The sequence below is a fragment of the Solanum lycopersicum genome, chromosome 3 (assembly GCF_036512215.1).
Source record: "Solanum lycopersicum chromosome 3, SLM_r2.1".
Taxonomy (NCBI): Eukaryota; Viridiplantae; Streptophyta; class Magnoliopsida; order Solanales; family Solanaceae; genus Solanum; species Solanum lycopersicum.
Window position 1 is genome coordinate 35,030,053 of NC_090802.1, and position 26,144 is coordinate 35,056,196.

The 26,144-nt window shown below is 36.0% G+C and overlaps 1 protein-coding gene across 1 annotated transcript; it reads left to right on the forward strand.

The window, feature by feature from the left end:
• The first annotated feature begins 14,614 nt into the window (after positions 1 to 14,614).
• On the forward strand, positions 14,615 to 17,322 carry LOC138347550 (uncharacterized). The gene is made up of 9 exons (XM_069295846.1): positions 14,615 to 14,880; positions 15,095 to 15,161; positions 15,275 to 15,442; positions 15,484 to 15,574; positions 16,051 to 16,133; positions 16,271 to 16,443; positions 16,579 to 16,687; positions 16,888 to 16,950; positions 17,101 to 17,322. The coding sequence occupies exons 1-9, from the start codon at positions 14,615 to 14,617 to the stop codon at positions 17,320 to 17,322; spliced, it is 1,242 nt and encodes a 413-aa protein (XP_069151947.1).
• Positions 17,323 to 26,144: the final 8,822 nt, after the last annotated feature.

Consider the following 26,144-nt stretch of genomic DNA (forward strand, 5'->3'; position numbering starts at 1 on the left):
CTTGGTCTTTTCCTATTTTGATTGACCCCAATACTATGCATTTTAACCCTAGATTATGTCAAGAACCCTAATTCAGGAATGCAACAAATATCAGTTCCAACACCGAAATAAAAAGCATTCTATGTAGAATGTTTCACCTGGTATGTGGGATTTCACTAGTGGATTCCTATTTCCCATTAAGTCCCTAGAATTCAGTTAGATTCTTGATTTCTTTATAATGACAAGACCTAGGGTTTTCTAGAATTTCAACAGATCATCATGAATTAGTATTTAGATGTTCCAAATTAGATTATCATGTTATTACTTTGTTCTTGCATGAATTCTAAAAGCCTAGCTATGTTGTTCTTTAGTTCTTGAATTACACATGCTAGGATAGATATTTCAGCTATTAGATAAATGATTGTCTCGATTTTTGAATATGTCATTATCAATATATAAATATTGTATTCTCTGTTGCATGTTATTTTTTCAGGTACCTAATATATTACATAATTCAGTATAATATGTTAATCACTTAATCTATTGGGAGTAGCAATATACCTAGTTGGACTAGGGTTATCATCCCTATAGTCCCAAAAACTATGAACCAATTAGCTTGTAAGTCCCCTATATGGATATCATTTTATTGTTACACCAGTCATACCTCTATGCCTATGGAAAGGTATATTGGGTCCTCTCAATGGGGTGTATACATCAAACTACACATTTATCTCATATAGTTTTGTTGTCGGTTATTAGTAGCTTCCACAGTTTAATCAGATTCTATTGCATTGACCACGTTGATAGTACAATCTATATTAAGTCACTATATTTTATAAATTTGTTAAATACATTCCGTTAGATCACTATTTAGTATCTATATCATGTTAAAATTACATACTATCTTTATTGCTTGTTGAGTTATTTGTTATTTCAACATTACTCTATCCTGCATGCTTAGCACCTTTCAAGAACTGAAGCATACAATGCGCTACATCTTCTCATGATGTAGGTCTAGGTAGTATTTGAGTTTGACTTTTTGTTCGTACTCAAACTGGCAGTTTTCATATATTGAGTTTAGTATATGGGTATTTCCTATCATTACATATTTACTTCATGTATAAAACTTCCACATCAGTTTATTATTCTTAGTATGCTTATGTTATACCACCAGGGTTAGCTTGGGGTCGCTCGTGATCCTAGGTCCCATGTATGCGCCTAGAGGGTAGCCTTGGGGTGTGACATCAAGTCTTTCCTGCACACTAGGTTTCATACAAAGGACTTGGGTCGGTTGAAGTATATATATATAAATATATGCATCTTATATAATGTAATAGTACAAAAGTTATCCTATCCTCCACACCTTGCGTTTATAACCACCAAGTTTGCATTACTTGAATTACGTTGCATATATCAAGGCCATAAAATCAAATTTTAAAACTAAATTTTTTGTGTGATTTCCACGACTTCAACTACAGTGTGTAAAATAAACTATGGGTCATATATTTGGCCCGTAAAATAAAGTTCCAAAACTTATTTTCTTGTCTGACTTTTATTGATTTAACCATGATAATAAAAATACAGGCTGTAATTGAAGATCGTGGAATGAAGTTTTGAGTCTATGATTTTAGTCCTGAATTCCACGACTGGAAACTACTATCCATATACCAAACCACGATCTATAGATTTCTCTCATAGAATGTTTTGACAAATTTTTAGTTGAAATTATATCTATATTTCTCTTATCTTCCTCAGCCTAAGCCTCAACGTTTAATACCTAATTGGGGATTATATCATATTATTACCTCAAAATACTCTCGTATATTTTTCCCTAAGCATAAAAAAATAATAAAGAAGAAAAAAACATAGATTTCGATCAAGCTTTCTTCAACAACTCATGTTCTCCCAAGTAAGCAAGGATATCATAGCGAGGAACTATGTTCTTCCTCACACTCGACATATAATAGTTAAGTGAGCAATATCAAAATAGGAATTTTAACCCAAAATTCATTCTTTTCGAAATTCTCTCTACATTCCCGTTGTTGATTTTATTTTTTTTTTATAAAATTTTGTGAAGTCACATTGTTAACGATATTTGGTTATTGTTCATGCTTAATATATCACATGTACCTTTTTAACTAAGATATTTTGAAAAACTTGACATATTATTTCCTATGCATTGTTTTTATGAGTATAGTACATTTCAAGTCTTAAAGTAGTATCTTAGAAAGAGATTCAAGAAAACATGAATTGCTTCAAGTCCATTGTTTTAAAAATACAAAGCATAGTTTGTTTAAAACAGAGCATGCCTTTGTTCATGATGTACAATCAGTTTTACAGAAAACAATAGTCTTTTGAAGCAAGCTAGTTCAATTATCAAGAAGCTTTTTGAGTCTTAACCGAATACAAAGATTATAAGTTTTTACCCGAAGTGGGTCTTTACCCCTAAATGGTACATCATCCAACTATTGAACATTATTGCATTTTTTAAAGAGTAGTGTTGAGGATCGAGTTGGGTAAGGGTTAAGAAATTCAAAACCCATAACTCCACTACAAACTTAGGTTATGATCATATCATTGATTCTGGCGACTCCTCATAAATCCCGAAGTAAGGGATCATAAATTGAATCTATTATTTAAGTTCATCATTTACCCCAATAAATTATAAGATAGTCTTGTTAACGTGATGAAGATGTTGTATGATCATGATCTCACATGATGGTTTCTGGTTAGAGAAACTCTCTAAGAAAAGTAAATTTATGTTATTTTCATATTTTTCGTTGTTGCATATCTCTCAATTGTAATGTTTTGTTGTTAACATACATTTGCATGGTTTACATTTTAGTGGACTTTATTTGTCTTAGTAAAAGTCATTCATTCAACTCAGTTTTTTTTCAATTAATTCAACTGTTCATTTAACTATTTGATGTACCAGACATATTATGTACTGACATCATTTGATGTTGCATCCTTAAATGATGCAGATTTAGGTGTGATTGTAAACAAGCGCATGATCCCTTTCAATCAACTTTTGGTGAGACCTGCTTTCGTATGAAGGGATATAGTTTATTTAGTTAAGTTCATTTGATTATTTGTTACTTCTAGTAGATAGTTAGTTATCGTGGGTCTTATCATGTCACCTTTGTTCAGCTCAATAGTTGCTTCATAGACAATTTAGACAACTGAAATGGTCATTGTTTATGATGTTTTCAAATTCAATTATTGTTATGATTATTAGTCAGACCTTCAAACTCATACAAAAATTGTTTGAAATAGTTAATGAAGCTCATATTTTATAAAGGTGTAACACCTCACAACTAGAAAGAACTAGAAAAGAGTTTAAAAGCTGAAAATACTTACTTTAAGAAAGAACAAGAAAATCTGCAAAATTTGTCTCTGTTAAGAAAGTGAGTTTTGGTCATTTTTAAATGGAGATAACTTCTAGATCGGGATTATTTATAGGTGATTCTTGATATGGGTGGAAATGTCTTGGAATAATCTTTCCAACGTCGCCGAGTTTGAACGATTTCGATATCGTATAAGTGAGTTATGCCTTTTAGAAGTTGGGCTTTTTGATTAAGGGAAGTCCAAATCCGGATTTAGGGAAGAGAAAACTAGTCTTTTCACAAATTAATATTCTATTTCGATTTAGGGGTTCATTGTGGTAAAAAAGTCTTACATCAGTTTGGAAAATTCAAAATCACGCTTAGGGATTGGAAAAGAGAGAAAAGAAGAAACAAATTAAAGGTAGAGAAGTCAAGACTTCGCCAAGAACGTCAATCTTTGTGAGTAGAATTCGTCAGGGGTGATCCCTATCAAGGTATGTAAGTCTTCAAAAGTTTTGGTTTCATTCCCTCACGTGCCAAGCATGTTTGATTCAACGTAGTTTCATCTTAAAAAGATTGGATTTTTTAATGTTGTTTTTGAATTGCTTTCGTTCATGATCATGATTTGAGATTTAGGAGTTATTTGATGATCTAGGTGTTTTTCTTGAATTCATTACGTTAGATCCTTATATATATGATGCGGGTACATGAATCTAAAGTGAATTTGAGAAAAGATTTGAATTAAAATGATTAAAGTTAGAAAACAAGAGGAAAATTTAGAAATTTTTTACCTAAGGAATAAGGTTGATATGATGCACCCCCATAGCGCAAGAAAGGCTGGGCGGTGCGCCAGAAAGGACCCTCAGTCAAGAGAGGCTGGCGCGGCGCCCCCTAGGACGCGTCTGGATAGACGTTTTTCACTCAGTTTTCGTATTTAGTAGGATTAAGACTTTTTAAAGTGTTTTAGCATTTCATAATGATTCTATCTACTCTAAATGACTTCTAATCATATAGAAATCATCAAAAAACATGAATTACAAACTTGAATCCATAACTTCAAATTCAAGAAAAGTTTAGAGCCAAGTCTAGAAAGCTCTTACTGTCCTTTCAAGAAGTCTTTTACAAATATTCTAGATTTTTTTTAGGCTTAATGATTAGGTTGAGTAAAGAGTAAAGAGAAGAAGAAGAAGTTCATTTCAATTTTTACAAGTCTTTGAAAAATGTTTTAAATTTCTTTTTAGGACTTAAATTTGAGTTCAGTTTTGAGAGTTAAGTGAAGTATTAATTCAAAGCAGTATATGGGGACTAAGTATTCCCAAAGCAGTATAAAATGTTTCCACATTTAAAAAGAAGGGAAACTGAGATCTCCAAAGAGCTTATGGGCTAGTTTTTAGTTAAAGTAAATTAGCTTTCTAAGTGAAGCATGCAGGAAACTGAGATTTCCAAGATAGCCTTTGAGCTTAATTTTGAGCATTTATCTCAAATCAAAAAATCAATATATGTTTTAAAACATAAGAGCCAGTATATTTTGGGAGTAGTATTGAGCACCGATATGGGGGATAGTTCAGAAAACTCACAACTCCACATAATCCATGTCGCTATTAAATGTAGAAAAAGGTCATACTTTTTAGATTAACTATTTTTATAGTAGACTAGTGGATCCATTAGGAAGTTCAACTCTTATACATTTTGCTGGGTATAGGATGCACTGGCAGCATGAGGTAAATCATTGTATCATCACTATATTTCTTAAGTGGTGGTTATAAGCTAGATAAACTCCCAAAGAAGTTAAATGTATATATACACACACCAGTTTATTTGTATTGTTACATACATCTCAGAGTTATTTGTATCCCTGTATACATTCAAAATTTACAACATATTTTCAAATAGCTTTTCTTTATATTGCATTTGCTTTTAAATTGCTTTATGTTGAAATGAGTCTGTATTATGGATTTATGTCATTCAAGAGTTGCGCAAAGTCAATGTAAGTGTTTGTTATTACCCTTTTCAAGATTAAGTTGTTTTAGCATTCCAACACGTATGCTCGTACATTCAATGCACTGATGCTAGTTGTTCTGCATCATATCATGATTCAGACGCAGGTAACAAGGATCGCATTCGGCGCATCAATGATCTAGTTAAGCATTACAGAGTTAGTTGGTGAGCCTCCTTGTGTTCTGGAGGACTTATTTTATTATTTTGTTATTAGTATTTTCTTTATTATGATGTTCTGGGGTCTTCCCAACATCCATCTCAGTTTTAGAGGCTTCATAGATATATAGTCAGATGCTAGTCAAGATGAATGTTTTAAACCTAAACAACATTCTTTGTTATTATGCTTTATTAGTTAAGTTAAGTTTGATCATTATAGTTATTTGATTGTTGTCTTCCGCTAAGTTAAATAAGCAAGGCCAAAGGGTTCGCTCGAGCCAACAATGGTCTTTGCGTGCCAGTCTCGCCAAGGGTGTAGGTTCGGGGCATGAAAAAAGGTCCTGCATACGTAGCTCAACCTTCGAGTTGAATAGTAAGCCAGACTAAGGGTTCACTTTTGAACAAAAATGATGCTGAGTACTAACCATGTCCAACTCTCATTGTCTCTTTCATCCGTTGAACCCTTCAATTCCATCTCTCTCTATTCTAGTCCTCATACCTTCATTGAACCCTTTCACTAATATGGTGACTCTTTTGACTTTAGTTGATGCTTTTCAATAAAGCGGACTAGCGTGTCCACACACTTCAATTACTCAACCATCCACCATTATCTTCGATGAAGATAAGTAAACCCTTGTCCAACGTCTCCAGACCCTCTAAAATCCTTCTGCCAGGAATACAATGGAAAAACACCCCACTCCCACTCGCAAAGCATGTCTTTTCTTTATGCGCTAATAACACAAAATAGTAAAGTAAGAACCGTCATTATAATTCTGACAAATTCAATCTACATGAAAAAGACAATATTTTTAATTTTCCTATCAAAACTCTCGAGTGGTTTGATGGAACCTGGTTCCCCCATACTTAACGCCAATGTTCTTCCAAGGTGCACTTCTGAGCTTTTTAAGCATGATTCTTCACCCAAAAAGATGAACAAGAATTTTAAAAAAAATCATAGACATCATATTAAAAAAATACTTGTCACAACCCGCAAGTACACCGTAGAAGTTAGAGCATCCTTGTGTCACTACACGGCAAATGAGACTTCAAGAAATCTCATCTAATCAACTTGTATCATTCATTGCATGATAAACATTAAAAAATGAGTAAGAATTTAAATCTTTCTTCACACACGAAGAACTCCTTCCATAATCATTATACAAGCGGAAGACTTTCATTTAAAACATTAAACCTTTACAATATCTCCTTGAACCATCTAAACATTGGAGTATACATCATTTGGGACTAAGACCATACAAGGCATAAAGTACCGACTAAGACATTAAGGAACATGCAGATATTATCCTCGAATCAATGAGGACTCTCCAATACTTCATGTTCAACCCTTAGAAACCTATTTATCCTCCATGGTATATCAAGACTTCCAATTCCCTACACTTTAGTCAAAAAGGGAAAAGAAGCGGTTAGTACATTAGATGCACTAAGTATGGAAGCCGTGCAAAAACCATGAAAAAGGAACATTTAGTAAATAACATGATATTCATGAATTTTGATTGAAACATCATAATATAAGCATGAGAATGATATTTAACATCTTAGGAACACATAATAAATCATTTAAGTAATTATTCACATTTTTAGGAAAACATCACAGTGAGCAAGTTCACTGTTACAGTGAAATTCCTTCACTGTTACAATGAAGTCCTTTAAATTCACCTTAAACACTTTCTAGCATGTCTTCCCCTCACTAAAAGCTATCCTAAGACTCACTTAAGTAAGACAAAGAGAGACCTCCCATATAACCTCTCTAAGCACACCTAAATGATCATTAAGACCACCTATAATGAGATACACACCAAGAACATAAACACATAAGCATGGGATTTTCCTACCAAAGGTGATTCTAAGTCTCAGTTTATTGATTTGTGAAGAGACCGCCCATACAATTCCTTATGAACACACTTAAGAGATCATATATACTACCTAAGATAGAATCGTTCTCACTTAATACATCAACACATAGATCACATGAAATTCTCCTTCCAAAGGCTATCAAAAGACTTACTTATGTAAATCAAGAAGATAACGTCCATGATTGACCTCTTCAACATTACTTAAATAATCCTTAAGACTACCTAAGTCTTAGATCATGTCCACATAATCATCCTAATTCCCTAACTAGAGTCATTATTAAGACTATATAGGTAAGATACAAAGTGACCATTTCCATGCCCCCTTCACACCTTAACTAGACAACCCTTAAATACTCTAGATAAGTACTTATTCATTTAACATACTTTCTTTACTTTAGACATTACATTCATTAGTTCATTTACGACTCATTCATCACTTAAAGACATTCAAATAATGGTCTTGGACAAGACCTAGGGACTCTAACTAAAACCTTCAAAGCCAATTGTGCAATGTCTATATATAGTCCCATACAACCAATTTAACTTCATAGAACTTGTCTAATGCTAGTAGGTATACAATATGATGAGAATAGGTAATAAACGACATAGCCCATGCTAGCTAGACATGGAATATGGATTTAGCAATAACCTACATAGACCATGAAGCTAGACATGGAATTCGGATTTCTAACCTACTCTTATGAGGGTGTTCTACTTGCCAATGGTAGATTTTGGACACATCCCATGTAGGAACATGATTAAGGAATATAAAGGGAGTGCTTTGTACTCTTGTCTTATCCTTTAACTAGAGCTACTTCTCTTTCCATACTCACTCGGTCCTAGCATCTGTTATCATAGATTAATTTACATTAAATTTTTATATGAACGGTTTCATATCAAGTTCATAACCTTATCACATTTACCCTATCAAAGAGGTCCACTAGGGCTACCTTACAATGGCGACAAGAAGCTCATAATGACTTTACTAAGGATTGATATGATGTCGTTCCAGCCAACTAACCTTAAGTCGATCATTCCTTTTCTTGAAGGATACCATTACGACTTTCGGCTTCAATATTCATAACCTTAGTACTAGGTTCAAGGTTCAACATAAAGACCCTATTAACATCATTCCAGGTCACATGTCATTAATAAATTCAAGACTAAGAGGCTTTAGCAACCTAAGTTAAGACATATGATATTCACATTCATACATGCATCAAGTAAGGGACACAAGTAAATCAAGACAAGACACAACTTACTTCACTTTAACACATATTACATGTCCTTCTAGAAGCACATAGAAATAACCGTTATCATCTTTTTGTCATCATATACATTACCATATCATCATAAATATAACCATCACAACTCATATAGTCAAGTAGGAACAATCATGCATCAATATCTAAGACTACACATATATGTACATAGTTATAGTCTACATTATGACCTAACATCAATAGAATACATACTTCACTTAATCACATGTAGATAGATATGTTCATACTCAACTATACAAATCATCATAATACTTCAAGTAGTGTCGATAAGGCCATGATAACCATAATTCATAAAGTAACACCGACAAGGCAACATCAATTGCAAGTAAAGCATATAAGACCACCACCATAAGTGGACCATACCAATCACACCATAATTGAAGTATTATTAAGATAAAATATAGGGAATTAGGTCACCGTACCATCACTCAATCTTCAACACTTCAATCCAATGCTAAATCATCCAATTCAATATCATAAGACCCTTACCTAGGGCCATGAACATCAATTCAATATAAAAACTGTGATACTCAATGAAACTAGTTCAATTCAACATATATCCATCAATCTAAGACCAATAAGACATCAATTGAATAAAATTATTACATCATTCTAGAATTCATAATACTCAATGAAACTAGTTCAATTCAACATATATCCATCAATCTAAGACCAATAAGACATCAAGTGAATAAAATTCTTACATCATTCTAGAATTCATAAGCATTAAGTCAATATCAATTCAATAAGCTTAATATTCAATGGATCTCTGAATATACAATACTCAATTGATCAAATAGAAACAGACTATAAACCAAACAATCATAATCTATACATGAATCAAAAGCCCAGAATAATCTACACTTGAATTCACTAATATCAAAGCATGATCACATAACCCATACTTTAGTCAAATTGAGATATTTTAGAAGGTAAAGAGTTCATGAAGAATTTCATTGGAAAACATCAACTACAAATCAATAATATCATATCTTAATCTTTGAAATTCTTTCGTGCAATAACCCAAGAATGAGTAGAAAATGGACTTTTTCAACTTTTTTTCATCTTTGAAATTGACTCTAAGGTGATAGCAATCCTTAGATGAATAACTACCATACCTTAATACAAGAATCCAACGATAATTGAAGAATAAACCTCATTGAAGATCCATCTCCAAGCTCTATCTTCACCTTGAGCTCTCATGGAGGTTTTTGAAGAAACTTTGGGAGGGAATGGATTTTGATTGCTAGGGTCTAAATGAGAGTTTTAGGACTTATATACTCTTAAAATCACCTTAAATATCCAAAATAACCGTCCTCCTATTTTATAAAACTTGGGGTTAATTTCCCAAAACCCCCACAGCCTTAACAGAAAAATTGGCAGTTTACACAGCACCATCGATGTAACAACCCTAAAAAAAGAAGAAATCTTAAGTTTTGAGGGTCCAAGGGTAAAATGGTCATTTCCAGTCCAAGGATAATATCTTAATTACCCTAAGATATTAATTAATTAATTAGTTTATTTAATTAAAGAACCAAATAGTCTCAGGTTGACCCGAAATGGTCCTTTTCACAAGGGCCACTCTACCCGAGTTCGAGCCCCATTGGAAGCAACAAGTTGGTGATTTAATTAATGTTTATAATCTGATTTTTAAGGGCATAATGGTCCTTTAACTAAGCTAATTAAATCATTTTATTATTTAAATTAATAAGGGGTCCTAGTTTGACTAATTCCCAAACTAAAACTCCTATTATTAAACTACTCTCATACGATCTCTCTCTCACGTTTCATCATTCTCTCCCTCAGGTTGGTTCTGCAAAAAAAAACAAAGAACAGCGGTAATATCAACAGTTTTTCACACTTGAACAACTCACATGAAATTTTAAGAAATACAAAGAAACCAAAAACGTTAAGGCAAAGAGAAGTTGTTCGTTGAGTGGTGTGGACGTTGAGGTAGCTTGGACTGATTTTGGAGAGACTTTTTGGCAGAAAATTCATCTTTTGAACATCAATTAAGGTTTGGGTTTCTTTTCTCTTGGTTCCTTTCCCAAGATACCCGTTAAAATTCAAGATATTCATTCCGAAAACTAGGTTTGTTCTCCCTTTGCATGTACCTGTCACTAGCTCCCATTGAACTTTAGGTTGGGTATGTTTATTGGTATAAAGTAGGGATGGAATGTGTTTTCTTGATGTTTATGTTTAAGTATGAAAATTAAAAATTGTGTGAATAATGATTATGTCATTTGAAATCATATGAAAAAGGTGATATGTGTGCAATGTGTGGCAGTGAAGTAGTCACTGTTCTGGGACGTGTAAAGGAATATTAATTCATGTATTTCATGTTCTAAAGTTGTGCACAATGTGATGTTCATATGGTGTGTGAAGTTATAAGTTTTGAGTGAAAACGCTTGACTAGTGTAAGTACAAAACTACACCTAATAATGCACTAAATGCTTGGTGAAATGCCCTAAGAAACTAATATGAAAAGGTTGATGAAAGGAAGCTTAAAATTTTGAATAAATTTCCAGCTCAGTGTACTTTAAATTTCGTTCAAAAGGGGGGTTGAAATCTGGAAATTTAATACATTTTACAGAGATGAGGCCACCAGGATTCGAACCTCTGACCTCACCCTTTAGATACTGGAATTTGCGAGCAAGGAAAAAGAAAAGGGGGCTTGGGGGAATCAAAATTAGGTCTGCTGGATTAGTAAAAAGAGAATGAGAATTAAAATAAATAGATGAGAAGCGTGGGAATCGAACCCACAACCTCCAGGAAGCGAGTGCAACAAGAGAAAATAAAGAAAATGAAAATGTGAGGCGTGGGAATCGAACCCACAAGCTCAAGGATATAAAGGATAAGTCAAATTAACTAAGAAAAAATAATAAGGTGAGGCTGTAGGGGCTCGATCTGACAACATCATTGCAAAACGCCTAGCCTAGTGAGTTTTTATTAAACATTTAAAAAAGGAGGTTATGGTGTTTCGAACCCAGAACCTCCCAATGCCCTAGAGAAAGTTAAAGAATAAAATGAAAGAGGTTGCGGGAGTTAGAACCGACACCCCTTCAAACAATTTAAGAAGAAACCAAGTAGAAAATTTAAGATACGATATTAATGTAGGAGTTCGATCTAGAGTTCCAATGTTATTGAAATTAAAAATAATCAATGAAAAATGTAAATGTTATCTAGGTGATTCAAATTGGGATTTCCTTTCCCACACTTCAGTGTTGATATATAAGTCACACGTGAACAAAATATCCAAAAATAATGATACCTACTTAGATTAAAATCAAGATTTTGGTATATATACAAGATACATAAGCCTTGTATTACATAATCTTAGGAATGTATGGATCACTTAACGAACTATGAATGAAGCCCCATGGTTTGTGCGTATAGATTCACAAGTCTGCATACGTTTAAAAGTAAGTGAACCTATGATGTATATAAGCAAATGATGAATCCTAGAAGGGTTAAGTGTTAGTGTAAGATACATTAAATGACCAAGTGCATTGACATATGATGAAATAAACAATGAAATGATGAAATGAACAATGAAATGGTGAAATCCTAGAAGGGGTAAGCAAGGCTGTGAAACACACTAAATGGCCAAGTGTATTGGCATATGATGAAATAAACATTCACGTAATAAGAGGTGAGTAACTATGAAAGTCAAAGGTGCTAATGATAAGGAATATGGTGAAAAAATAATATGAGGATAATGTAAATTATGAGAGTAATCTCAAATGAGCCTAAGTAAATGTTACCAAAATGTACTCACCTATGAGAGTGTAAGATAATAAAGAGACCAGTCTCTATGAACACTCTAATGAAAGTATTGAGCTTAACACACTTAATACTAATTATGAGATTAGAAAACATCTAATGAGATATGAGGTCCACATACTAGAATCCAGCTTCCATGACCTTTGAGATGAATGAAATAGAACTTTATACTGAGCACCGATAGGCTAGCTATGAGCGGTGATGCCTTATTTCGGGAAGGGCGGAGGTTCAAGTTACTCTCATGAGATGAGACTGTCCAGCTTGCCGGGTATGGATCTCCTTATATCTCCTAGTCTTCGAACATGTACAACCAATATAGGGATCTCGCGTGATTAAAATTCTCATGTACGCTAGCATGTTTTGGGTCACTTTGGCCATTGATTCCACCTCTTTTTGGTGTGGGGGAGACACTGGATTTCATGATGCTCGCATGATCTATGTTAATTAAAGTTGAAGTTCTTAATGAATGAATGAGGCTACCCTTAAATGGTGCACATAATCAAAATAAACGATATCAAAGGCGTTAGGATAGGATAATCAAAAGGTGAGTTAGATTCAAGTAATGATATTAGGTCATTCTTGGTAATTGTACAACGAACCTAATGAAAGACTTAAAATACATCCTAGGTATATTTGGATCTTACACTGGCCTATGAATTGATTTTAATGGAGTACGTATGAATGAACGAAGAAGACTCTGTGTTTGATAATAAAGACTCCCTAGTTGAGGTCTAATTTGTTGAGCCCTCATTTCTGGGATGTCTTGATGTTAAGTCCATGATTCCAAGGTCTCATGGCATATGAATGAATGATATTAAATAAAGTATGTGCTTCATGCAAATTGTGTTGTATGCTGTATGATATGTGTTATGTGTAGATGTTATGTGTTGTGTAACAATGTGAAAAATATGATGATGTATGTTAATCTCATGGCATAACTTTCCTGTACCAAATTAAGAAATCTCACTAACTTTCCAAAACCCAAATTTTGAAAGCTCATTGACTTTCCTAATCCAAATTTGGAAACTTTCCCTAATCTCAATTAGGCAAGTCCAATGACATGACTTCTAAAAATCATGTTGTTAGGAAAAAACTATTTCTCATGCATGTACTTGGTGTGTGCTTGCATATACCTATACTTAGTACAAGTGTGTACTAACCCTATACAAGCTCTACTATTTTTTGGTGCAGGTACAGGTGGACGATAGAGTTACCAGATCATCGTTGTAGTTATCCGGACGTCCAGCATTGATTTGGAGATGGTAGGTCCTCATTCTTTCAAGGATGCTACTGTTTTATATTCTATCTTAGTTTTAGAGTTGAGCTTGTGGAGCATGTTCCACTAGCGTTTCTATCCTGTTTTTATTTAGACTATGTATTGGTGCATTTTGGCAATTATACACTTAGTAAGAATTAAACTATTTTTTTCAGTTGCTTATCTCCTAATGTTAGATGGTTGATGGTGAATAATTACGTATTAATGAGAATCTTTTTATCAAAATGTTAATAAATAACAAGTTTCAAATTTTCCACTAAAACTTAACCTATGTAAAGTAAGAATAACGTAAGTAGGCTTGTCTGCGACCTTTGAGAGGTCAACGATGTCGGTCTCGTCTGGGGTCTAAATACCGATCGTGAAAAGTGACATAGTGGGTATCAGAGCACTAGTTTAAATTTCGAGGAATATAAGTTCACGTCAACCACATTGAGTAGTTTCTAAGTCATGGTAGTGAAGTGCACCACTATCCTTGATTAGAGACTGCATGATGCGTAAGAAAAATTTCCCTTCTTCTGATCTTATCGTGCTTTCCTAATGTCTGAGTACTTGGTGTTACGAGCGTGTCTTACATCAATCCTTGTTGTTTTTCAAAGAATGAACTCTAGGAGCGCTAATGGTCAGAGAAGAAGAGGAGCATTTGTTAGGGGTAATAAGAATCACCCTAGGATCCAACTGAAGGAGTGGCCATGCTAGTTAACCCAGCTGGGTTGACTGATGCTGAGGTGAGGGCATATCTGGCTCAGATGGCACAGGCCATTACGATGCAGGCTCAAGCTATGACTGCCCAAGTCAACCTGCAGGATGTTTAGAGAGAACCCACTGGTTCGCAGCATGGCTGACAGGTTGCGAGACTTCACGAGGATGAACCCTCTTTTTTTCATAGGGTCTAAGATATCATAAGATCCTCGGGAGTTTGTAGATTAAGTACATAAGATTATGGTGGCTATGGAGGCCACAGATACTGAGAAGGCTGGGCTGGCTTCTTATCAGCTCAAGGATATTGCACAGACTTGGTGCAAGATGTGGCAAGATAGCCGTTTTTTAGGTGAAGTACCAGTCAGTTGGGAGCTATTCAAGACAAATTTTCTGGAGAGGTTATTCCCCAGAGAGACGAGGGAAGCCAAGGTTGAGGAGTTCATCAACCTTAAACAAGTCTCTATCACGGTTAGAGAGTATTCCCTGAAATTTTTTAAGCTATCAAGGTATGTTACTTTCCTAGGTATATAATATCAAGAATGAGGAGAGTACTGAGCTTTTATGAAATTATCCAGGTAAGGTACTTCCTTGGTTTTGAACAGTAGGGATGAGATGAGCAGGTTCCTCACGGGAATAAATGGATACTTGGAGGAGTAGTGTCGGTCTGCGATGCTATATAATAATATGAACCTTTCAAGGTTGATGGTGCATTTCCAACAGGTGGAGGACAACCGCAGCAAGAGAGGTGTTTGTGATGTTAGGAGGCCTAGGTCTCAATATCAACCAGGTCCTAGCCATGGAAGCCACAGAAATAATTTTTACGTCTGTGAACAACCCAGGTTCAAGAAGGGGCAATAGAGTTTAGGAATTTTAACTTTCAGAGGAGTACAACACCTACAGGAGGCAGACCTGAACCCAAGAGGGGCAATGGAGGTGAGATGCAACATCCTAAGAAAAAGTGCGCTAAGTGTGGCCGAGATCATAGTTGAGAGTGCATACAGGGAACTAATGCCTGCTTTGGTTGTGCTAAGAGTTGACACATGGTTAGAGACTGTCCATAGAACAGAGGTCATGCTGGATGTAATGCTCAGCCTAGGCCTAAACCATAGAGTGAAGCAACAGCCAAACCTCCCAAGAGGAACAAATTCTATGCCCTGAAGGGTAGAGAGGAGCAGGAGAAGTCCGCTGATGTTTTCACAGGTATGCTGCAAGTATTCTCAATTTCTGATTATGTGTTGCTTGATCCAGGGTCTATACTTTCCTTTGTGACTCCTCTACATGCTCTACTTTTGAAATAATGCCTGAAGTTTGGCATGATCCTATAATGGTTAGTACACCTTTAGGATAAAATGTAAGACCTGCTAGAGTATACAAGGACTTCCCAATAGTTGTAAGTGGTAAGACTATGTGTGTAAACTTGATTGAGTTACCTATGCATGATTTTGATGTTATTCTTGGCATGGAATGGATTCAAAGTTGTTATGCTTGCTTGGATTATCGTAGTAGAGTGGTGAGATTTTGGTTCCCTGATGAAAAAGAGTTAGTCTGGGAGGGGTACAATTTGAGTCGTTCTAATCCCTTGATTTCAAATATTAAGGCCAATAAAATGATGTCCAAGCGGTTAATATGTCATCTTGTGAGTTATAATGATTTGGATCATGACATTCCTTCCATAGACTCAGTGCCTGTAGTGAATGAGTTCCTAGATGTGTTTCCTGAAAATTTACCCGGAATCCTCCCCTCTGAGAGATTGATTTTGGTATGGACTTAGAACCCGATACTAGACCAATCTCTATTCCTCCTTATAGAATGGCTCCAGCAGAACTCAAAGAGTTGAAGTTGCAGTTAAAAGATCTCACTGATAAGGGTTTCATTCAGCCGAGCATATCCCCTTAGGGCACATTAGTGTTGTTTGTAAAGAAGAAAGATGGGACCCTTAGGGTGTTTATCGATTATCGGCAGCTCAGCACAGTCACTATTAAGAACAAGTATCCACTTTCTAGAATAGATGAACTGTTTGAAAGACTCCAAGGGTCTAGTTTCTTTTCGAAAATTGATCTTCGTTCAAGGTACCATCAGCTTAGGGTTAGGTATGGAGATATCCCAAAGACGACATTTCGTACCCTATATGGTCACTATAAGTTTCTAGACATGTCATTTGGTCTCACGAATGCACCTGCTAAATTTATGGATCTCATGAGCAGGGTGTTCCACGAATACCTTGAATCTTCCGTCATAGTATTCATTGATGACATTCTCATCTACTCTAAGACCAAGGAAGAGCATGAACAACATTTGAGGCTAACCTTGCAGGTACTTAGACGACATCAGTTGTATACCAAATTCAGCAGGTGTGAATTCTAGCTGAGATCAGTGACCTTCCTCGGTCATGTTGTGTCCGATCAAGGTGTAGAGGAGGATCCCAGGAAGACTGAAGCTATTAAGAACTAGACAAAGTGCCTTACTCCCACTGATATCCGTAGCTTTCTGAGATTGGCTGGTTACTACCGCAGGTTTGTGGAGGTCTTTTCTTCCATTGTTACCCCACTGACAGCTTTGATGAAGAAGAAGGCCAAGTTTTAATAGACGGAGACTTGTGAGGAGAGTTTTCAGGAGCTCAAGGACATACTCACTTCAGCCCGGTGCTTTCTCTGCCTAAGTGTGGTGAGAATTACCCTGTCTATTGTGATGCATCTAGGGTTGATTTGGGTTGTGTTCTTATGCAGGCTGGTAAGGTGATAGCCTATTCTTCCAGACATCTCAAGGTTCATGAGAAGAACTATCCCACTTATGGCCTAGAGTTGGCAGTTGTGGTATTTGCAATGAAGCTATGGAGGCATTATCTGTATGGAGTGCATGTGGATGTATTCACAGATCATAAGAGTCTCCAGTACGTACTCACACAGAGGGAGATGAATATACATCAGCGGAGGTGTTGGAGATATTAGGATAGGATAATCAAAAGATGAGTTAGATTCAAGTAATGATATTAGGTCATTCTTGGTAATTGCACAACGAACCTAATGAAAGACTTAAAATACATCCTAGGTATAGTTGGATCTTACACTGGCCTATGAATTGATTTAAATGGAGTACGTATGAATGAACGAAGCAGACTCTGTGTTTGATAATAAAGACTCCCTAGTTGAGGTCTAATTTGTTGAGCCCTCATTTCTGGTATGTCTTGATGTTATGTCCATGATTCCAAGGTCTCATGGCATATGAATGAATGATATTAAATAAAGTATGTGCTTCATGCAAATTGTGTGGTATGCTGTATGATATGTGTTATGTGTAGATGTTATGTGTTGTGTAATAATGTGAAAAATATGATGATGTATGTTAATCTCATGGCATACCTTTCCTGTACCAAATTAAGAAATCTCACTGACTTTCCAAAACCCAAATTTTGAAAGCTCATTGACTTTCCTAATCCAAATTTGGAAACTTTCCCTAAATCTCAATTTGGCAAGTCCAATGACATGACTTCTAAAAATCATGTTGTTAGGAAAAAACTATTTCTCATGCATGTACTTGGTGTGTGCTTGCATATACCTATACTTAGTACAAGTGTGTACTAACCCTATACAAGCTCTACTATTTTTTGGTGTAGGTACAGGTGGACGATAGAGTTACCAGATCATCATTGTAGTTATCTGGACGTCCAGCATTGATCTGAAGATAGTAGGTCCTCATTCTTTCAAGGATGCTACTGTTTTATATTCTATCTTAGTTTTAGAGTTGAGCTTGTGGAGCATGTTCCACTAGCGTTTCTATCCTGTTTTTATTTAGACTATGTATTGGTGGATTTTGGCAATTATACACTTAGTAAGAATTAAACAATTTTTTTCAGTTGCTTATCTCCTAATGTTAGATGGTTGATGGTGAACAATTACGTATTAATGAGAATCTTTTTATCAAAATGTTAATAAATAAAAAGTTTCAAATTTTCCACTAAAACATAACCTATGTAAAGTAAGAATAACGTAAGTAGGCTTGTCTGCGACCTTTGAGAGGTCAACGACGCCGGTCTCGTCTGGGGTTTAAATACCGATCGTGAAAAGTGACATAGTGGGTATCAGAGCACTAGTTTAAATTTTGAGGAATATAAGTTCACATCTACCATGTTGAGGTGAGGGCATATCTGGCTCAGATGGCACAGGCCATTACGATGCAGGCTCATGCTATGACTGCCCAAGTCAACCTGCAGGATGTTTAGAGAGAACCCACTGGTTCGCAGCATGGCTGACAGGTTGCGAGACTTCACGAGGATGAACCCTCTTTTTTTCATAGGGTCTAAGATATCATAAGATCCTCGGGAGTTTGTAGATTAAGTACATAAGATTATGGTGGCTATGGAGGCCACAGATACTGAGAAGGCTGGGCTGGCTTCTTATCAGCTCAAGGATATTGCACAGACTTGGTGCAAGATGTGGCAAGATAGCCGTTTTTTAGGTGAAGTACCAGTCAGTTGGGAGCTATTCAAGACAAATTTTCTGGAGAGGTTATTCCCCAGAGAGACGAGGGAAGCCAAGGTTGAGGAGTTCATCAACCTTAAACAAGTCTCTATCACGGTTAGAGAGTATTCCCTGAAATTTTTTAAGCTATCAAGGTATGTTACTTTCCTAGGTATATAATATCAAGAATGAGGAGAGTACTGAGCTTTTATGAAATTATCCAGGTAAGGTACTTCCTTGGTTTTGAACAGTAGGGATGAGATGAGCAGGTTCCTCACGGGAATAAATGGATACTTGGAGGAGTAGTGTCGGTCTGCGATGCTATATAATAATATGAACCTTTCAAGGTTGATGGTGCATTTCCAACAGGTGGAGGACAACCGCAGCAAGAGAGGTGTTTGTGATGTTAGGAGGCCTAGGTCTCAATATCAACCAGGTCCTAGCCATGGAAGCCACAGAAATAATTTTTACGTCTGTGAACAACCCAGGTTCAAGAAGGGGCAATAGAGTTTAGGAATTTTAACTTTCAGAGGAGTACAACACCTACAGGAGGCAGACCTGAACCCAAGAGGGGCAATGGAGGTGAGATGCAACATCCTAAGAAAAAGTGCGCTAAGTGTGGCCGAGATCATAGTTGAGAGTGCATACAGGGAACTAATGCCTGCTTTGGTTGTGCTAAGAGTTGACACATGGTTAGAGACTGTCCATAGAACAGAGGTCATGCTGGATGTAATGCTCAGCCTAGGCCTAAACCATAGAGTGAAGCAACAGCCAAACCTCCCAAGAGGAACAAATTCTATGCCCTGAAGGGTAGAGAGGAGCAGGAGAAGTCCGCTGATGTTTTCACAGGTATGCTGCAAGTATTCTCAATTTCTATTTATGTGTTGCTTGATCCAGGGTCTATACTTTCCTTTGTGACTCCTCTACATGCTCTACTTTTGAAATAATGCCTGAAGTTTGGCATGATCCTATAATGGTTAGTACACCTTTAGGATAAAATGTAAGACCTGCTAGAGTATACAAGGACTTCCCAATAGTTGTAAGTGGTAAGACTATGTGTGTAAACTTGATTGAGTTACCTATGCATGATTTTGATGTTATTCTTGGCATGGAATGGATTCAAAGTTGTTATGCTTGCTTGGATTATCGTAGTAGAGTGGTGAGATTTTGGTTCCCTGATGAAAAAGAGTTAGTCTGGGAGGGGTACAATTTGAGTCGTTCTAATCCCTTGATTTCAAATATTAAGGCCAATAAAATGATGTCCAAGCGGTTAATATGTCATCTTGTGAGTTATAATGATTTGGATCATGACATTCCTTCCATAGACTCAGTGCCTGTAGTGAATGAGTTCCTAGATGTGTTTCCTGAAAATTTACCCGGAATCCTCCCCTCTGAGAGATTGATTTTGGTATGGACTTAGAACCCGATACTAGACCAATCTCTATTCCTCCTTATAGAATGGCTCCAGCAGAACTCAAAGAGTTGAAGTTGCAGTTAAAAGATCTCACTGATAAGGGTTTCATTCAGCCGAGCATATCCCCTTAGGGCACATTAGTGTTGTTTGTAAAGAAGAAAGATGGGACCCTTAGGGTGTTTATCGATTATCGGCAGCTCAGCACAGTCACTATTAAGAACAAGTATCCACTTTCTAGAATAGATGAACTGTTTGAAAGACTCCAAGGGTCTAGTTTCTTTTCGAAAATTGATCTTCGTTCAAGGTACCATCAGCTTAGGGTTAGGTATGGAGATATCCCAAAGACGACATTTCGTACCCTATATGGTCACTATAAGTTTCTAGACATGTCATTTGGTCTCACGAATGCACCTGCTAAATTTATGGATCTCATGAGCAGGGTGTTCCACGAATACCTTGAATCTTCCGTCATAGTATTCATTGATGACATTCTCATCTACTCTAAGACCAAGGAAGAGCATGAACAACATTTGAGGCTAACCTTGCAGGTACTTAGACGACATCAGTTGTATACCAAATTCAGCAGGTGTGAATTCTAGCTGAGATCAGTGACCTTCCTCGGTCATGTTGTGTCCGATCAAGGTGTAGAGGAGGATCCCAGGAAGACTGAAGCTATTAAGAACTAGACAAAGTGCCTTACTCCCACTGATATCCGTAGCTTTCTGAGATTGGCTGGTTACTACCGCAGGTTTGTGGAGGTCTTTTCTTCCATTGTTACCCCACTGACAGCTTTGATGAAGAAGAAGGCCAAGTTTTAATAGACGGAGACTTGTGAGGAGAGTTTTCAGGAGCTCAAGGACATACTCACTTCAGCCCGGTGCTTTCTCTGCCTAAGTGTGGTGAGAATTACCCTGTCTATTGTGATGCATCTAGGGTTGATTTGGGTTGTGTTCTTATGCAGGCTGGTAAGGTGATAGCCTATTCTTCCAGACATCTCAAGGTTCATGAGAAGAACTATCCCACTCATGGCCTGGAGTTGGCAGTTGTGGTGTTTGCAATGAAGCTATGGAGGCATTATCTGTATGGAGTGCATGTTAATGTATTCACAGATCATAAGAGTCTCCAGTACGTACTCACATAGAGGGAGATGAATCTACATCAGCGGAGGTGTTGGAGCTGTTAGGATAGGATAATCAAAAGATGAGTTAGATTCAAGTAATGACCTTAGGTCATTATTGGTCATTGGACCTAATGAAAGACATAAACTACATCCTAGGTATAGTTGGATCTTACACTGGCCTATGAATGAATTGAAATGGAGTACGTATGCAGTCTCTGTGTTTTCTAATAAAGACTCCCTAGTTGAGGTCCCATCTGTTGAGCCCTCATTTCTGGGATGTCTTGATGTTAAGTCCATGATTCCAAGGTCTCAAGGCATATGAATGAATGATATTAAAGAAGTTATGTACTTCATGCAAATCGTGTTGTATGTTATATGATATGTGCTTTGGGTACATGTTATATGTTGTGTGAAAATGTGAAAAGTATGATGATGTATGTTAATCTCATGGCATAAATTTCCTATTCCAAATCAGGAAATCTCACTGCCTTTCCAAAACCCAAATTAGAAAATCTCATTGACTTTCGTAATCTCTATTTGGCAAGTCCACTGACTTGACTACAAAAAATCATGTTGTTAGGAAAGAATCATTCATTCCCATGCAAGTCCTTGGTGTGTGCTTGCATATAACCATACTTAGTACAAGTGTGTACTAACCCAATACAAACTGTACTATTTTTAGGTACATGTACAGGTTGACGATGGAGCTACTGGATCATCGTTGCAGCTAACTGACGTCCAGCATTCATCCGGAGATGTAGGTCCTCATGCTTTCGAGGATGCTACTGTTTTATATTCTAGCTTAGTTTTAGAGTTGAGCTAGTGGAGCATGTTCCACTAGCGTTTCTTTCCTGTTTTTATTCAGACTATGTATTGGTGCCATTTTGGCAATTATACACTTACTACGAATTGAACTGTTTCTTTCAGTTGCTTATCTCTTAATGTTAGATTGTTGAAGGTGAACAATTACGTATTAATGAGAATATTTTTATAAGTATGTTAATAAACAATATTTTTCAAATTTTCCGCTAAAAATTAACCTATGTAAAGTAAGAATGACGTAAGTAGGCTTGTCTGCGTCCTGTGAGAGGTTAACGACGTTAGTTTCGTCTGGGGTTGACATGTCGGTTGTGATAATCGACGCCCAGCATTGACATTCCGTGGGTGAGACGACGCCCTATCGATGGGTTCTGTTGGTTTCTTCTGCAGCTCCTATACCTGCAAGTCACATGGATCCATCGACGCCACCCATCGACTGGCCGTCATTTGTGGTAGTCGATTGCCACTACCTGGCAGTGTTGAGCTCCAAGTTGGGGTCCTCCTTCTATGGCCCCTTGCGGGTCCTATGTGGGGTCTTACCTGGATGTTTTCAACCCTAATATATTTTTATATAAGTTTAGGACCTCTCACATGAATTTAATTCAAAACGAACACGTAAAACTCGATGAAATATGCATAGACACACAAGGTCGTTTCAAGGCAAACCTTTTGAACATTATGGAGGTTCTTGGACGTTTGACCTCAAAGCTTCATGAAACTAGACACACTAACTATAAACACCATAATAACTCATATAATGACCTCATTAAATCATGAAACACACAATTAGGCACATAACCACATATGAGGCACATAAGTGACTAAGTCGTCGAACGCCGTGGTTGTTCCTTGACGTTTCACTTCCAAATCACCTAAAACTTAAGACACTGACTCAATACTACATTTTATACCATTTTAGGAACTTAGACCATAATTATAACCATGTAAGTCTCTAGCTTCACCTAAGTCATTTGAGGGGTGTTATAATGCTTTTTGGTTCTCACAAGCTAGTTGACAGTCAAGTCATTGGTTAATTTATTGTGAATGAACCCTACATGGTCGAACAAATTATTCATCAACCATTAGGGTTGGTCTAATCTATTTTTGGCTTATTTCCTAGAGTGTTTGAGAATGACTATTATGGTGCAGGTGATTCTAATTGTGGTTGATTGTGCCAAATGGTTCTAGATTTCTTTGGATTGATATCAGGACCATGTGAAAGGTGTTGATAGTGATAGGTATTTTATATAAAATTTTACTAAGGGGTGGGTTTCCGTTGACTGTAACGTCCTGAAGGAAAAGATAAAACTGAGTCCGAAGATCCTATTTCAATTCATCAACAAATGTGCCCGACAAAGAGTAGAACATAGGTATGAGGCATCCCTAAAGGATCTTGGTCTCATGGAAGACTTATACTCAAACTTGCATATCAATTTTCCAGTTTCATGATGAATCACATGACACGGGTCTTGATCCTGAACCCGTTGCGCATGGTTTGGCTTATGGATTTTTGTTGAACACTATCTTCTAGGTGCCTTTCGGAATGGGACATCTAGTGTGTAAGTATAATCTTATTGACGAAAATACTCTATAGGAATGTGAATGTATCACAACCATAAATGGTTGCAAGGGAAGGAGTCTGACCTATTATTGCTTTAGGAACTTTAAGTTTCCAAACATGCAGAATGTTTTACTAATGGAGGAGATTGCTCACCTCAAGCTTGAAATGCAGACATTTAATGGTGAAACACTTCTAATGAAGAACCAAATACTCACTCAACGAGCAGTTCATAGTGATCATATCGATCTTCTACAACAGCTTGTTGCTCCTCTTCATACCTTTATTTTCGTGCCTCCATCTCCTCCTTAGTCATAAAACCTTGTTTTATTGTTATTTTCTTTGTTCTTTTGGTGTTGTAATTTGTGAATTTTATTTGTTGGTGTTGCGCATAAGACTTGTAATCTTTTTTTGTATGGTTGTAAGGATAGTCTTGTGTTAATATAGTACTATTGGTTTTTACTTCTGATTCTTATATGCTTGTCTTATGTCACGTATTGCTTGTCTATTACTCTCCTTCTATTAAATGTTATTTTTGAATGTTTATGTCTTAGTGTTGCCCCAACAACCATAAGTCCTTTTCACTTGTACATAATTTTTCTTGTGTTTTTAATTGTTGATTTTTGATGATGCCAAAAGGGGAAGAAATTCTTATGCTACTTAGTATGTCGTAGAAAGGTGGATAGAAATACGTATGTTATGCATATATTGTGTAGTATTTGTCATCTTAAAAAAAGAGAGCCTTATGACATTAATATCTAATATATTTTGAAATGACATTCGTTGCTTTAGAACCATGTCCACTACAGATAACTGTTGGAAAATATAGAAGGAGAAGACTATCTTGGGAGAATGCTCAAGTTTTGTATAGGCTACTTAAGACCACCTTTAATGACTAGAATATTCTATTACATCTTTATTTATACTAATAAAATGTAAAACCTAAGCTCTTGCACAAATAACTAGATACTTATATCACAATTTATTAGATACATATATTTTTAAACTCCTAAAAGACTTCTTGAAAAACTAAGATACAATATTGGGAGACTAAACATCAAGGTATGAATGTATTAATTCCAACACTACCCTTTAATGCATTTGATTGACAACTCCAATTCCCTCTCAAAGATAGCAAAACTTTTCTCTTGAAACTGATTGGTGAAGATGTTAGCAAGATTTTCTCATGTCCTACAATAATTACAACTGAATTTTGCCTTTCTCTTGTCCTTTTGAATATCTCCTTCTTGATTGAGTTTAGTTTTGTAAATTCACTTTAGACTTATAAATTCTCTTTCTTTAGGTATAGTCACATACTCCCAAGTATTATTTTACTCAATCAATCGAATTTCTTCTGCCATGGCTTTCTTCCAAACATCATGATTTGTTGTCTCCTCATAATTTTCTTGTTCCACAATGACAAAGTTTCATCTCTGATAAATGTCACTCAACATTTTTGTTCCTCTGGAAGGTGATTTTTCTTCATCTGAATATGTGGTTTCTCCCCCTTGAGGACATCTTCCTCTTAGCGACAAAATAATGTGTCATTGATGAATTAAAATTTTTCGCTAGTTGTACTCAATAAATGACGCCAAATTATTTTTTGTGGAAAACTTTACTGGACAAAACTTTGATATGAAATTGTATGTCATCACTAAAAGTATGTTGCACATACATTTAAATATGAAATGTATTTTTGGTCACTAATGTGAATAATCAGTGACAAAATTTATGCCGTATCTAATAATTTGTAGCTAAAGACCAAATTTGTTGTAGTGATCTAAAGATATATAGAAGTATCGTCTACCTTATTCTCAGTATGTACCTGACGAATGCCTTGCATAATGTCTTTTATTTGAGAAGGTTCAAACAATGAAAATTCAAGTGACAAAATATTTTTGCCGAAGTCATGAATCATCTACAACTTCATTTTTGAATGCATTGTAAAGGAGAAATTCTTTTTATAATCTCTACAAAATGACTTGGTTTGACTCAGTTTTATCATAATTCTTGCATTAATTCTCTCAAAATACAAGAGAATAAATATTTCCCACAAGTTGATCAATACTAAGAAATTTTTTTTCCAAGTCAGGAACATAAAATACATCATGAATTTGCTAACCGCTCCCTTTTATGTTGATCAAAATAGTACCTTTACCTTTTGCATCAACTAAGCTTCCATTCCCCATTATCACTTTGGTAGTGATTATATTATTAATTGAGAGGAAAGCGTTTTTATCTCTAGTCATGTGATTGCTGCAACCACTATCGTTACGACATTCATTGCTTCGCTGAAGCATTAGAATAAGAAGCAAAAAAATATTTTCTTACCTTTCTTCCTCTTATTTTTTGACAAAACATTTCTTGCGCTGTTGCTTGTGCTAGGAACCTTCTCAATGTGA